Genomic DNA, 16,583 nt, shown 5'->3' on the forward strand with positions numbered 1-16,583 from the left:
GATACCTTCCATCTCAAATGAAAATTAAACAACTTTTACTGTCATTCCCTTACATAAGTGTTCTGTTATTAAATTTCAGACAGGTATGCATTAACAGGAGTAACTAGATTCTTTCCTCTGACAAACTTCAAGTACAGAAACCAGCTTTAGCGTTTTGTTTCCTCTGAATTAGATGAAAAAAGTTAGGGTTTTTTTTCCTAGGGAAGGTAGAAGCTTTTTGATTTCTACCAAAAATTCCTAACTTATTCTATGAGCATTATTATTATGCTCACTCACCCAGTTCCTCTCACCACAAATGTATGAGACTGAACCTTACATCAGCATATACTTAGAAAACACAGTTCCTCAACTAACAGTTTGTGATCTAGTAATTAACAAATGTGCTCTAAGAGAACTAATTCTGAAATGAACTGTTTGCCAGTCACCTTAGAAATTGAACTGCACTTCAGTCTTTCAGATGTTTGTTTCTTGTTTAGTCTTTTAACTGCTGAACCTCAGACCTGCTATTTCACCCACCTCTATTCTTTACCTCCAGAACAGGGCCTCAGAGCAGACCAAGACTTCAACCAAATACTGCATTACGTGCTATTGCAGATACTATTGATGTGTTAAGAGTGCATCTCTAACAGACAGAGGCATAGCATTGAAATGCATGAGTTGGCTCCTTACCAAGGAGTTTAAATAGGTCTACACTGAGCTTTGCTACCATAATTGAACTAACCTAACTCAGAATGGTTATCTGTAACAGACTTTCCTAAGCCTCATACCAGTGATTTTTCTTGCAGCTAAGTAAAGCGTGTATGTGCGTGTATATATATATGTATATCTTTAAGAAAAAGATAAAAATAGATATATATTAAAAGCATGTGGGGGAAACTACCAAGCAAGGTCACATAAATATTCCACACTCAAAACCATCAATTTTGTTTTCTCATATGATATCCCCCTGAAAAACTTAGACTCATTATGTAATAAAAACAGAGACTCACTCAGAGAGAATAGTAAAACTTAATTTGGTGGCTGCCTAGGATTCCTCAGTCCCAACCAGGAAACTGGTAAAAGAATCACTGCTCCAGTTTCGAGATGAACTCTTCCTACAGCACTAAGCTCTCTTTTACAGCTACTGTTCACACTCATCTTCCTGTTCTTGCTACTCCGGGACTAAGTTACTATGTATTTTCCTTCACTGACCAACTGTAGAAGAGATAAGGAAGGGACCATGAGTTTTTACAAGGACAGAAACCACCAGCAGATTCCCCAGGTGCTTGAATCCCATTTGAAAAGATCATATAGGAAGATGACAAAGTGTGCTGATGCCATATTAATTTAGGATAACCAAATCTGAAGTTTGCAAAAGCTCCAGAGGATTTCAAGATAGTTAGCAAACAGGCAATACCATAAGGAGTGAAGCTCTAATCACTACCAACAAGGTAGCAGACGAGTAACAATTACCACCCAAGAAAGACATTTTGGAGTTATTGAGTATAACTCCCAAATAACATCAACTCACTGCTAAACAACATATTAAGAAACACAAAATAGAAGTCATGGAAGTATTAACTAAGAATACAAGTCATTAGCATAGTAAACTGTATTAATCCAAAGAGTTGTCACCACAGATGGACACATTAGAACTAAAAAAAAAAAAAAGAAAAAAGAGTATGGTGAAGAACATACAACAGTTTCAGTAAGACAAGCTAAAAATAGTTCAGGATCCTACAGGTTGGGAAAAGCAAACATCTGACAATATCAAAGAGATCAAGAATCCCAGAAGAGATCAATACGGACTTTTTACTCACTGTTTCTTAATTCCTCACAAAAGAAATACAGAGCAAAGTTACAAGGTCCATTATAAAGCAAACCAGAAAAACACATGATTTTTCATATAGCTCAGAAAAACCATGGAACTCGCTGCCTTTGCATGTTGTGGGTGCCAAAAGGGAACCAGGCTTTAACATTGCACAGGCTACTGGAACACAAGCACCTAGAAGCAGTCTCCTGTTCAGAAAGTTTTTGAAGAGCTGAGTAGTAGAAAAAGGGAGAGTAGAACAAAGGAAAGTATGCTTAATAACTGTACTGCTGCCTTTCTCCAAGCTATCCCTGTTGACCATTACCAGGTAGAAGGCTGGCTATTTCTGACACAGCTTCAGCCAGTACAACCACTTCAGGGAAGCAAAACATGTTTTATGAAATTGGGAGGAGAGGAAAAAGGAAAAATTAAGGATTCTACATTATTAAAATTGCAACAGCACAAACTATTTCCTGAAGTAACAACGCCCACAGACCAAGATATCACTTAGCTTAGGCTGCTGGATTTCGGATCTATAGCATCTATAACCAGATGTCTATTGCAGTGACTGATTAAGTACCTTCCAATTCTCAAGGAGGGCCTGGACAGACAGCCCTACCTTATCTGTTCCTGACAACTCCTTTGCATACTACATATTTTGACACAGATCATCTCTGAGCAGTGCTAGAACATACCCATAGGTGTTTAGAACTGATACCATTTTCACGTATTTGCGGGGGGGTAATGAGGGATGCCTACACAGTAAGAAAACAGCACTGAAACAGAACAGGAAAAGGCTAGTTTGAATAGTCCCAAGTCTTCAAAGTCCTGGAAAGGTCAGTCTTATCTACCTCTTTCTAAAGGTTTTCACACCTGTATAAAAATTTTACATTGCATTAACAGTTTCCTACCAAGTGGAAATGTCAGCCTATCATGGTGATCAACTAACAGAGACTGTGCAATGCAGAGATTAAAAAAAGAGCTCATACAGCTGGATCTTACTGCACCTACCCATCACCCACAACTCAAGAAATGTATTAAAATAAGTACAGTATCACTAATATACACTGAATAGGGCAAGCAGATGCAGGAGCACAGGTATCACTGTAAGGTCAGAGGGCACGTGTCTAATTTATATTGCTCAGGGAAGCAGAGATAACAAGGGATGTATTTTAAGAACACTCTGGACTATGATCCTGAAGCCTCCTGAAACATACAGCAGTGAGCTGCAAAAACATCGCTTCCAGTGCTCAGACAGCTGTTACAGCTGAAATCTATGCTATTTCTTAGAACTGTGATTAAGTGTGCAGTTCCTGCTAGTCTCCATGGAGACTGATGTTGGCTCAGCAAAAAGTCACCAAGTGTTTTAAAATAATTCCTGGTCGTTTTGAAATTTCAAAGCACTTAACTTGTTTTTGCCTATCAGATGTTATTTCCCCAACGAAAATTGCAGCAGTAAAAGCAACCAAAAGCACTAGCAAAACTACAAAAATATTTTTACAGCTCATTTCACATGCAGCTGGAAATAAAACACCAAAACATACATTTTAAAAAAGAAAAAAAGAGAAAAGGAATCTCCAAAACTAGAAATCAAGTAGTCAGTTGTACAATCTTCGCGTTACGTATATTTGTGCACTGAGTACATTATATTTAGCTGCAAAAGAATCCTTTTTGGGATGATACAATACTGTATTCTGTACTTTGGCTTGTATATTTAACTCTTGCCCTTTTTATCTAAAGGCTATTCCTTTTGGGCAGTACCTTATCTGACATGTTCTTAATTGTCTACTACCATGACAATAATTACAACAGTCTTTAAACATCTTCAAAGAACCTCCCTCCTCTGTTCAGTTTTGTTTTTCCTTTAAGGAAACAAGATATTTCACTGCAGCAGACATGAGCAAATTCTACCTTGCACAAAAAATAACTTGAAGAATTTAGGCTTTCCAAATACGTAGATAAACAGTAGCTCACAACATGTGCAATTATTAATGCTCTTTTAAAAGGTTGTCCATAAATATGGTAAGCTTAGTGGTAAAAATACTGCAGCGTTTACACAGTACCACAGATAAACAGGCAAATATTGTTACGGTCTCAATTTAGCACTGTAGTTTTTTAAGCCTTAAACCTGGCCATAAACTTATATTGGCACAAAAGCGTTTTTTATACATATATATGCTTTACCAGAAATCCTTAGATAGAGTTTACCTAGAGTAATTTGTACTTCTGCATTGGTAAAGATTCCCAAATAATTTCACCTAATGAATTGACTTCAAAAGCTCTTTGAGAATACACCCTGTAAAAAGCAATAGTCATACAGTGTTGGTTTGTTTTTTCCCATTTTCAGAGAACGGTTGAGGTTGGCAGAGGCCTCTGGAGGTCACCTTGTCCAACCCTCCTGCTCAAGCACGGCCACCTGGAGCAGGTTGCCCAGAAACGTGTCCAGACAGCTTTTAAATATCTCCAAGGATAGACACTCCACAACCTCTCGGGGCAGCCTGTTCCAGTCCTCCATCACCCTCACAGTAAAAATGTGTTCCCTGATGAGCAGAGAGAACCTCCTGTGATTCATTTTATGCTCACTGCCTATTGTACAATCACTGGACACCACTGAAAAGAGCCTGGCTCCACCTTTTTTGACCATTCTTTCAGATATTTATGCACGCTGGTGAGATCCCCCCTGAGCCACCTCTCTGGCAAGCTGAACAGTCACAGTGTTCTCGGCCTTTCCTCACACGAGGTGTTCTAGTACCTCCATCGTCTTTATGGCCCTTTGCTGGATTCTCTCCAGTAGCTCCAATCTCTCTCTTACTGGGTAGCCCAGAACTGGACACGGGATTCCAGATGTGGCCTTATCAGCACTTACCAATTTCAGATGTCTTCTCATACTAGTACATTATATTTTTTTCTCCTGAACTTATCATTTAAAGTACAGCTATCTGTGCTTCAGTTCATACTGAATATTGCAGCCCACCTTGACATCAAGAATTATGATCACGTCACTCTCAAAGGCTAGCAACTTATAAAACATTACGGATATTCAGTTCTATTTTCCAGTATTCTACTTTTCAAAGCATTTACAGACTTAAGCTATACCACTATGGAACCTAAATTTTTTATTTCTTGACACATATGGAGGAAGAAACGGTAACGATTTGCTTTAAATAGTCTTTTCCATAAATAGCAGAACTTACACACCAGTTTCTTAAGCACAGGAGTACACAGCACTGTTGGCCTTCTGGAGCATCTTTGTTTTCATGGAAAATAAAGACAGTTTGTTCCATAAGCACTTAGGATAAATTAAATGAGAATGCTGGCCACACTGGTCAAGAGAAAATTTATTCCATGAAATAATGCCTTTTTCCCTGTTTCTCATATCACTCCACCAAGAATGTATTTTCATTTGAAGAAAAGTTAAATGTGTTGTACACTAAGCAAAATTTTATATATCCATTTTGACACAACCAGAATTTTAATATAAAACGATCAGGATTTTGCATTATAACTCTAAAGTGTTCTAAACTATAAGCAGTAAGTAATTTAAACCAAAACTGAATTTTAAGGCAGCTGAGGGACAGGTACTCCATATCAGTTAAACTGTTTTCTTATTTCTTAGGTTATTGACCCCACTGAAAACAAGAAGCCAAGACAGAGGAAAAAAAACCCACAAAACTTTAAAAGTTTAAATAATTCTGATTTGTTACTTGATTAGTCTTTCTGATGGGAATGATGTGTTTTCCCTTTGCAAGAACAGAAAAAGTGAATGTGACTTCCTAATTCAAGGCTCTTCAACTGCTCTGGTTCAAGGCACTAAACTCATCATTTTTCACTGTCTACACACATTTTTATTATTTTTCCATAAATATGACATTAATTCATAAATACTGAGATACTAAACAGTAATAATTCAAATTTTAAGTTATGAACAAAAACTTATCTCTGATGAAGTGGAAGCTTAAGCACCAAGTTTAAAATAATGTCACTAAACTAACACAAAACACAAATAAAATTGATCTCCCTTTCTAATGAGGTAGCTACAAAAAAAGAAAAAAAACACCTTACTGGCCTGGAATTGACAGGGACAATACAGCGAGTTAAAAAGCACCAGTGAGTGTATCAGGATGACAGCTTACCTAAATTGTGTCGCTTTGTCTTTGCGTGCTCGTGAATATGTTTCTTTGTAAAACAGCCAAAGAAGACACAGTAGAGGCAAGAGTGGAGTCTGTTCAGGTGGGCACCACACATATGACAAATGCACGACTTTGCCTAAAATAGAGAAACAGACACAGAATGTGAATGACAGAAACAAATCTCCAAGTCCAGCTAAACGACGTAGATCTAACTGCTAGCTTTCCCTTTTACTCGGTGCATTCTGAACGCTACAGATGAGCAGGGGAAACAGTTCTGCCCCCACATAACAAAACCATCAATTAGGCATATTATCAGAGAAAACTCTTCCGTTCATCCAATACACTTCCAAGTCTTGATAGGGAGCAGGTCTCATCTAAGAGCAGATGATAGTCAACCCATTTACAGCTCTCAGCCTGTAGTTTAATGAACACATCAAGCAGGGGTAAGCAGGCACTGCTGCTAAAATACACAATCCATCCCACCATTCCTTCACTCCACCTGGGCATTTCTGTTCCCATACCAACCGTGTACCAGCAGAATGACCTGCACAGCCATGTGTAAGCCAGGAGAAAGATGTGTGTGATGAACCTGCCACTCCCCCCGAGATTAACCTGCATCAGCTCCTCCATCCAGCTCACCATGAGCCACACAAACATTCGTCACTGGTGCAAAACCTCTGGGTGTTACGGCTAGCACAGCACAGACTTAACATTACAGCAGCACAGATGCCAATTACCAGGGGAGCGAGGTCTTGATGCATCTGTTCTTGCTCAGTTCTTCAGAATCACCCCCCACCTACAGTCCCTACCTTGAAGCAATGGGCTCTGCTGCTCAACAGCCCCTTCACTGAGCCGGTTCAGCTTGCTAACCTGGAAGTTGAAGCTAGACTAAAACTAAGCTTTTGTTGGGTTAGTAAGTTTGGGAGGTTGGGAGGAGATGGAGTAGACCCATGAACATCAGAGCTCAGGGAAAGCAGGTGACCAGCAGGAGTTTCGGGTAGTGGGACCACAGCAAGAACTCTGCTTTTCCACAGCACTGAACTCCTCGACCCACTCAAAAGCTGTAATATAACTTGAACATTAAAATATTTGTGGGTACATGGCATTTCATTTCTCTGCTGGGAAATTCTGCCAGATTTATTGATGAGATTTCTTTATGCCAGCCCACAAAATAGCAGCACCACATCAAATCCATACCAGTCAAAGAGTTACAGAAGTCACTTCTGCCACTCTCAGACTGGCTTCGAATCAAGTTTGGAAAGTGATGTGCTGTGCCCTGAAGAGACCCAGAACGGGGAGGTATGTGATGAAAGTTACCATGATTCACTGGAAATTAATAAGCATGTAAGCCTGACATGATGATTTGCATTCCTAAGATAACAACATATTTTAACAAGCAGGCCTGGAGAAAAAAAAAAGGCAATTAGAAAGTTAAGTAGACTTTTTGACTCTCAGTCATATTTGAAGCACTCTTTAAGCCAACAACACCCAAAACTTTCTTCTAGCATTAAGCTCAGGTACTTCAACTAATCTTTTGAAAATTACTCCGTCTAGTAAGAGACTTAAGAGAGCTTGAGGGGTAAGTCTTTTGCTCAACAACACCGAGAACAATTTGGGTCCAATACCATCTGATTAGAAGATACAGACAGGAGAAATTCCTTCCAGGAAATTCACTTTTCACCTCAGACAACAGGAACTGCACTCAGACATATGTTTAAGAGTAACTGAACTTCTGTTACAGCTCAGAGCTAGAGATCACTTAGAGGTACATCTCATTTTACAGACTAATCTGAAAATACTATTCCTTTGCTTGTCAATATAGAAGGACTTTTTCTTCTTCATATTAAAAAAAAAAAAAATCAGATTTTCTAAAATACTAAGCTATCCTCTAACCAAGGCAATGCATTTCATCAAAAATAACCCCCAAAGTTCTTCAGTAATATTTGCCCAGTCTGCCACAACTTAAAATTAGTGCTGAATAAATGATGCATGATCCTGTTCTCTAGTCTGGCATTTTTCTTTCAGAATACTTATGGCTGTTAAAAAAATAATCAAGAAAGAAGCTTGCAATATGCTGCACTATGTAATTTATTTTCAAGCTTCTACAAAATAAGACTTAAATCCTGAATCTCACATGTTGTGTATTCGAAGTTCTCCTAAGTTCTGTTCGATGAAAATAGATGGGTTGAATCAAACTCCACACACCTACAGAAAAAAATATTTTAAAGTAGGACCAAAAAAATTCACCACCACCAGCACAATTTCCATCTTTAGAAAAATACTGCAGAACTGTCAAACTGTTGCCTAACGGTTGCTCTCTGGCTGCAAAAGCTAAATAGGATCAGCGTATCTGTTAAGATTGCTGCTATGACAACAACTCCAGCAACTAGCTATTTTACTTAGCCAGCTAAAAATAGATCTTTTAGCATTAAATGTATTGTAAACAGATGACATAACAAGCATGTAAATATCGATTATTTTAGGTTAAAAGGCAGAAAAATTCATTCCTCACAAGTATCTATTTCAATGAAAGTAAGAGAAATCTAAGGATGTAAAAAAAGTTAGTGGTAAGTTAAAAGAGAAGTTCAATCATTTATTTAAAGGAAGCTATTTTATCCATATCCTCTATTTGTTCAGTATAGCGCATGATAGTTTTTCTAAAATTGTAAGAAAACAAGGTTAAAAGACAACAGAGTGAGGAAAGAAATCAATATCAAAAACCATAGTGGCTATTCTTAACTAGATTAGCTGTCTCCTTTTCATCTGTCTGTGCTTTTAAACAATTTGCTAAGATAAAACAAAGCTGCCACCCTCCCACCCCACCCCAAATAATCAAATTACTTTGTTTCATAATACTCCCACCCCTGCTCACGTCTCTTGAGGCTACAGTCTAAGATGAAACAGAATACTGCAAATGAGTAATCAAAATCAGTTGGATCCATCAAGTCACAAGCTTGCTTTAAAACACAACCCAACTTTTTTAAAAAGCAAGTCGGGTCTTGCTTATGGTCCAGATGCTTTACGGAAATCAACCAGTACTTCAGCTGCAGAATCAACCTGTCCCTTCTCCTTTTCTCTGGTATGTCCTCCTAGACATAGAGTCAAGCCCTTCCTCCGTACCCTCTCCCATTATTATTCTGCTTCCCCCATCATTTTATTCTTCTCCCTACTTGCTTATCTCCTTTATTCCCCTCACCCTCAAGTACTCCACTCTCTATCCTTAACCCTATTCTCTCTCCCCACACACTCACTCCCTCATGTCCCCAGTCAGTCTTCTTTCAGTCCACACTGAACCTCTGTCTATTTATCCTCTTTAATTTTGCTTTGATATTCTAACAAACTGCACACAGAAACCAGAAGAGGCCCTGAGCATTTTCTTTCCGGAAGATTATAATTGTTTTTTTACAAGATAGAAAATTGGAAAGAATGGTCCTACACAATATAAATGATGTATGCGCACACACATACACAGTAACTGACAACATTTCTGACAAAGCTGCAGGAGTGAGCAACATTACGTATCCCAGTTCCCTCTTCAGTGTTCTTCCTTCTACTAATCTCCTTTATTGTTACTAGGACAGTGGTAACTCACACACCCAGACCCTCAGCATTGGTTCTGTACCTTCTTTAAAGGAACTTTAAACAGCCTACCTAGAAAATGAGGATGTAAAAACTAGTGCACAACACACAAAAGGGAACTGGCTGTAATCACCTGTAACACAGGTCAATTGAGTCCATCTCTAAAATGCCACCTGCTCTTGATATTGTTAATAGGTATGATGTGAAGTGAGTTAAAAAGAAAGTAGCAGGCATCAGTAGGTCAAATAAACCAGACTGCTGACACTTCAAGTCTTCCCAGAATGTCAGAATAGCTTATTATTAGTTTACCATCCTACCATCAAAACAGCAGTGGAGAAAATTAATGCATCCAGCTGGCATTGCTTTGCCCTAGCAGTTCTCTGTCCAACAGCTCCCATTCCCGTTCTCCTTTCCAGGTTCAGCCCAGGCTCCACCCAAAGCAAGAAGGTCACACTGGGCACATAGCATCAGTTGTTCCAAAAAACCCTACAAACCTGTTTCAACTTCATATAATATTGGCTCCTCAAATCAATGAAGAGCAGTTTTGAGTGGCAAGACACTATCCCTGCAAAGCAAACTGTGCAGAGAGGTATACAATAGACCTCAGCTACTGCAAACCATCCTCCGTATTTCCAGCTATTTCAGAAGGAGCTTCAGAAGCTCATTTTTTATTTAATTGTACATGAGAGGAAAACATCTTTTTAAAGAAGTTTTCCACTAGGGTACTTAAGGAGTCTTGCCTCTTATCCTCACACTAAATATATCAAAGCACTTTCAGAACAGAGCTGTTGTCAGTTACAAGCTTATAAGCCAAAGACCTCCTACCTTTCACAGTCTGCAAACCATATTCACCACAAAGGTTCACGGAAAAAGATGAACTAGGTAACACTAGTAAGCCAGTGGGAGGCTTGGGAGGTTAAAAGATCATAAAGAAGGTGTTGCTGCAGTGTACGTGTTCACAAGTAACTCAAAGCAGCAGATTCTTAAGGTACTCTTAAAGCAGATACACTAGCTATGGATCCCTGCAAGTGTTTTGATCACATACAAATTCTTAGCATTAGGAAAGTAAAAGTTTCTCAATACAAGTCTATTTCCCCACCTTTTAAAGTAAGATTTTGGGTAAAACAGACATACAATTTAGACACATCAGAAACAAGAGGAGAAAGTTTTTCATTTTCTAATACATTATCATCATTATTGAAAGTCTCTGGAGGGGTATGCTTCCCTTCCCAGCCCAAAACCAAGTCTAATTCTTCAGAAAGAACTTTAATCTCAGTCTACACAGATTAAGGTGTTTGTTGCGCAGCTCTAAATATGTCTACCTACAGAATACAGGTGTATGTGGAAATTCTCCCTCTGTGCATAAATTCGTCACCATAATCTGCTGGTTCCCAAGAAGCAGCACTTATGCTCCAGAAACGTTACTTTAGCTCAAACTATTCCTTACAAGGTAGTACTTAAGTGGATTTGAAAGAAGGGGAACTCCAGGCACAAGGGGATACTGAAGAGTCCCACTCGTGGCTGTTGAATTTAAGTAGGATTTCTGTGATAAATTGGGAAACCTATTCCAAAATTAACCTTGGTACAGCCACCACAGCAGTTTAGGCAGAAGCTGCTAGCCCTGAAGTCAAGAGGCAAAAATTGGCAATGCTATGAGATGCCTAGAAGCAGCGCATCTGTAATTCTCAATACTCTCCCTCCTGTTACGATTTTATGTTTTTATGCTTAAACTTGCTTTGAGTTAAAACTAGGTATTTATCCTTTCAATTCCCATCCCCTTTTCCTGGTGGTAATGCTTCCACACGCTGGTGGGAGAGGCAAGAAGGAGAAAGGAACAAATGAGGATCCACTTGCACAGAGCCTGAGGAACCTGCAACAGCTCCTCCAATAACTCTTTCTTGAATTCTTAATCCCTTACAGAAACATGAACAAAAGTGAAGAGACTGATTTTAAAGTTTGCAGTGTTCATTAGTTTAACATCAGAATAGGGGGGAAAAAAAAACACAAAACAGAAAAATCAGAGACTTTCAACAAACTTTTCAGATATGAAGTACAAACTGGGCCATAGATCAAGACATTTAAGGGAAATTTAAACATTTCTTCACATATTCAGAGTTCTTGGTCTTAATAGGCACATCTTAGGTACAGTCAAGCCTCTTTGTCAATTTTTGCCTCTCCTATTCACCTTGCCATGTCTAGACCACAGCCTAGGCACAGACATTTATTTTTGTTCTTATCCATCTGTGTTGCAAGCAATTCTTGTCCAAATGTAATGTAGACACAGCAGCACATGTTGAGTGACAAACAGCATGCTTCTCTTAGCCTGTTTTTTTGAAAGAGAAAAGGACAGATAATCACAAAAGGTCATATAACCGACCACTGCTTCTTTCTTCCCTGAAGACAGAGACCCTATGGCTATTCCAATAGCAGCATTTCATCTGCCTTGTGGGAGGAGAAAGCCAATATTAAACCACAGCTGACAAGATTTATTACTCTCGAGTACTCTTTGCACCTCAAGAGTAACAAATTTAGGTCAAATCTGCCTTACAACGTTTCTGTCGCTTAGTCTGCATTTACTTCCAGATTCACTGTACTGCTTTCCTACGGGAGACATGCCACAGACCCATCACCACTAGTATAGTGGCTGGCATATTTCATAAATTTAAATACTTAAAACCTCAAAGCCATGTTCTTAGGTTTCAAGAAACAAAAAGAGGGAATTGATTCTACAGTTCTCCATGGTATGGCATATAAATCAACTCCTCCACATGCTGATAGGATGATTCAGAGTCACTCTGAGTCAGCGCACATTTCTGACACATCAGCTTTAAAAAAAAAAATCAACTTCAGTATTGTTCACTCATTTCCTTCAACCAAGTCTTAATTATGATATTGGACAATTAAAAATGTCTATTATTTTTTTTAAAAGAATATGTCATCAATACTGTTAATTTTGTTTCCAGCCTCACTAAGGTCAGGGGTACTAGTAAAGATTTTATTAGCACTAGAAAAACTGTGGACTAGTTAGAGAATTTTGTGGTTTGGTAAGGGTTCAGAAAGGCACCTTAAAAAAGCAAGCCAAGTACAAGTAACTACTTAAACTGGGTTATTCTAAATGTTTGTTTAGACAGCAGCAGAAAAAGACAGTTAAGTATTTCAGCTCTGTTCAACAGCAAACATTAAATCCAAGGCCCCTGCTCTGCACTGGTGTATTTGCTGGCTCCCACACTTTGCCATGGGGTGCAGCAGAGATGTCTACACAGCTTTCCCAGTCTGTGAACAGGACCTTTAGCTCTGACCATCTGAGCACAAGTTTGAAGACAACAATATCACGATTCATAATTAAAGATGAAATAGCCTAAGTTGTTAAATAACATCACAGTTCTCAGAGTGTAAATAAAAATATACCATTATGACCATCTGAGCAGCTTGCTGTCCTTCTGTAGATTAGATTAACCCATGGCTAATTCCAACGAATCCTACTTCTGCCGACAAGTGAAAAAACTGTGAAGGAGGGAAAAATGAAAGTACTGAACATGCTACAAAAGATGCCAGAAAGTAACTTGAAGAAACTTTTTTTTGCTTCCAAACTGATAAAACTTTTCATTACACCTTATTCAAGATGCTGCATCCCAACAAAGGCACAAACTACCTGTCTTTCGACAAGGCAAAACAACATGTACGTTAAGCTCACCTGTTCGAACCTCGGAATCGTTTTCTCTGAATTTAACCCTGATTTTGAAAAAGCATTAGTTGCACAGTAGCTACTGCCAGAAAAGAATAATTAAGTATTTTCTGCAATTCAAATTCTCAAGGCAATTTCCCCCCCCCCGTATTTATTTCCCCCCCCCCCCCCTCCTCTTATCTTCATGGAAGACACACTGGCAACCACAGAAGAGAAACAGGACTTGCAGTTTTTGAGGCCAATATCAGAATATTTTGAATGATCTGCTTAATTAGTACTTTTTGGTCTAAAAGTTTTAAAAGCTTTTTCAGTTGTATTTTTTTGTTTTGACAAATTATCTCAATTTCCTCATCTGGCAACGACAAGCCTCTGCTAAGTGTTCTGTGGTGCTCTGATGCCAGGCTGACAAATTCTCTGGAGGCTGGGGAGAATGGGAGTTTATCCTAATTAATAAAGCAGCCTGAGCTGCCTTCTGCAGGAGTGACGGCTTGCCACAACAGCAGTGTGGCTAACCCACCAGGAACCAAAGCACAGTTGGCCAAATATTTTGATTGGACCAGGATCCCCGTCCAGAGAAATAATAATGGTAGAATTGAGTTTTTAAAAAAAGAAAAAAAAAGAGACCAATTAGGTTTTTTCCAGTTCCTGAACAGGTTTTCTGAAGTGTAAAATTAACCACAAAAATGACTGTGGAAGCCTGATGGTATTTTGTCTTGTGCCTTTGGACATAGTAAACAATTATTTTTATGCTCTGCTTGAAGGGTGGGAAGATGACAAGAGAGGTATCATGCTTTCAAGAGTTAGCTGAACACCAGAAAAATACTCTATACAAGAGTGATTTGTCAGTAACAGACTAAAACCACTGATCCATAGACAAGACACAAGAGGAACACACAGGTAAACCCTTCAAGTTCATAGGGCATAAGCAATACAGAGGGGTTGTTTCATAACGTGAGAAAAGAGGTCATCTATAAAAACATCTTCTAGACGTATCAGCTGGAAGCAACGACATTCAGAATAAACCTGAAAGGACCTCAAACATCTCTTGAAATAACACTATCTATCCTGCTAAAGGATGAAAAATCTGGATTAAGCTATCCCAGAAACTTTCACAAAGCAGGTAATATCCCAGCATCCACTGATTTATGAATCAATAGCCAGAGCATTCCTTTTCCTCCTCCAAACTACCACAAAATGGGAATGGATATTACTGAGCAGTTTTAGAGCACAGTGAGTAGTTATGTTAATACCTCATTTGCATGGAAGTACTGTTCCAGCCCTAAATTGGCAGGGGTTCATTCCCCATCACTGTTAAGGAAAACATGAGTAACTTTTCACTAAGGAGCCATTGGAAAAAGGTGCAGTATAAAATAAGACGACTCACTGATCTGAACTGGAAGAAGCAAGTTTGAAATAGCCCAGTCCATTAAAAAAAAAAAAAAAGGAAGACACAGACAGCAAACTGGTTCCACATAAAAAGCTTTAAAAATGCTTCTATACATACTAGGTGTCAGATAATATAGTAGGTTTTTTATGACACCACATGCTTTTCTGAATTCTTAAGTGCATTACATTAGAGAATAGTGTTAAAGACCATTTTCCACTGTGCCCAAACATACTACAGCTGCTTTGAGACTAGTAGAGAGAGAAGAAAGAAAAAAAAATTTAAAAAAAAAAAAAAATCACTGAAAGTCATTTCTGAAAAGACAACCTCCTTTTCCTCCCTTCCTTAACCACAAATACTGGATTAATACATACAAATATTGATCTACAGGAGCCAGAAAAGCCTTCCTAGAGCCCTTCTTCCAGAAAGAACCAGAACTCTTGAGGACAGATATTTTAGTTCTCATCTATTAAACCTGATCTAGTAGTTTATAACATTATATGCTATTATACACTCGAATCATATCTTAAAGCAACCTGTCCCATTCTTAAGTGAGCTACTTCAAGTAAGTCCTTTTTTCCTAAGGATTCAGAACAACAAAAATGACTTGCTGTCAATATGGTCTGTCAATACTGCTCTAAACAGCAGTAAACTCATCTTATTTGTCTCCTTCTTACCAGAAGGGCCTGGTTTAAACTGTTCTGCTTCATTTCATACAATTTGCACCTAACATGTATTTTTCTAAACTAAGACAGGTCACTTCATGCTGACAAGCAGCACCCACGTTATTTGTTCCACTGGCTCAACTGTAGGTGGAACCATCTCCAAAGGAGGGTCAGACACACACATTTAGGGCCTTTGCAGCTGTTTGTGCAGTAATCACACCTTCCTGCTCTAAAACAATTAGACTATGCAGCTGGACAGACACTTCTATTGACAATCTGTGCTATCTTAAGTTTGGAGTGTACATACCCTGAAGGGAATTACAGTCAAAGCTCCAACACAATAAAATTAAGGGGGTATGGACAATACTCAGAAGAGAGACAACGCATTTTTCTGAATCAACTCTGCAATGAAGACATGTTCTTAAATGAGAACAATGTTGTAGCCAAAGTCTATCCAAGCTACAAAAACCACAGCTTTGGTTCAATGGCTCTTCTCAAAAGAGCAGTGCAAGTCAATCTAAAACTAGAAAACTCTGATGAAATTAAGAATTATATTTGGGGGTGAAACAGATCTCTGACTAGTTACCATTTAACCTCTACGTACAGATTTTTTCCTGCTCTCCTTACTCTGCATGATGTATCATGCCAAGAGCTGGACATTAAATTACTGGTTTTTTAAACTAACCTTTTCTAATTCTTGTTTCACACAAATTCCACAGCAGGTACAAGGCTAAATTGAAACTTGGGAGGAAAAAAAAGTGTTGCATAATTTAAAAGACAGACAGCACAAGCTAGAGGAGAAAATAGGAAGATGCTCTAAAGATGTAATTTTGGTTTTCCCATATACAGTCACAGTAGTAAAAAGCTGTATTTCAACAAGAACAAAGCAATTCTCCAGAATTCAAATGACTACGCTGAAATTGCTTATTTGCTTCTCCTTTGGTAGGTGCTCATCCCCACCACTAGCATTTACAAATCTAAATGATTTCTCAAGTACTCTATAAAAGATGCATTTAAGAGCCTATTGTGTTTTTAAACCATTTAAATAATGGAACTTGTTCAAATTAAATCGCATGTCCTTCTATATTAAGATTCTTTTAAAAGTGGAAAGCATGTTTGCCTTGTGAAAACATGTAGACATGCATTTGAACCTTGAGCAGCTTCTTTCCCCAAATATATATGATGCATGGATGTGTTCTGTGTGTTGATTTTTATCTATTTCCTGCAATGCACCACTGCAGTAGCGAATTTCACATAAGAACAAGGGGCTTGCCAAGACCGCAGTAGTGTATTCTAAGATCTAGTACAAAATCTATTACTCTACCTCACCATTCCCCCACGTCAGCAAATC

At 38.5% G+C, this 16,583-nt stretch overlaps 1 protein-coding gene across 6 annotated transcripts in view; it reads right to left on the reverse strand.

Moving 5' to 3' along the window:
- Nucleotides 1–16,583, reverse strand: part of USP22 (ubiquitin specific peptidase 22) — a 111,730-nt gene that overhangs the window by 64,539 nt on the left and 30,608 nt on the right. For 3 of the 6 annotated variants that reach the window (XM_074840428.1, XM_074840427.1, XM_074840424.1), the window contains exon 2: nucleotides 5,923–6,055. In XM_074840428.1, the coding sequence (XP_074696529.1) occupies nucleotides 5,923–6,055 (133 nt within the window). The other 3 variants (XM_074840423.1, XM_074840425.1, XM_074840426.1) reach the window with 3 other exon arrangements.

Source organism: Strix aluco, chromosome 15 (genome assembly GCF_031877795.1).
Source record: "Strix aluco isolate bStrAlu1 chromosome 15, bStrAlu1.hap1, whole genome shotgun sequence".
Classification (NCBI taxonomy): domain Eukaryota; kingdom Metazoa; phylum Chordata; class Aves; order Strigiformes; family Strigidae; genus Strix; species Strix aluco.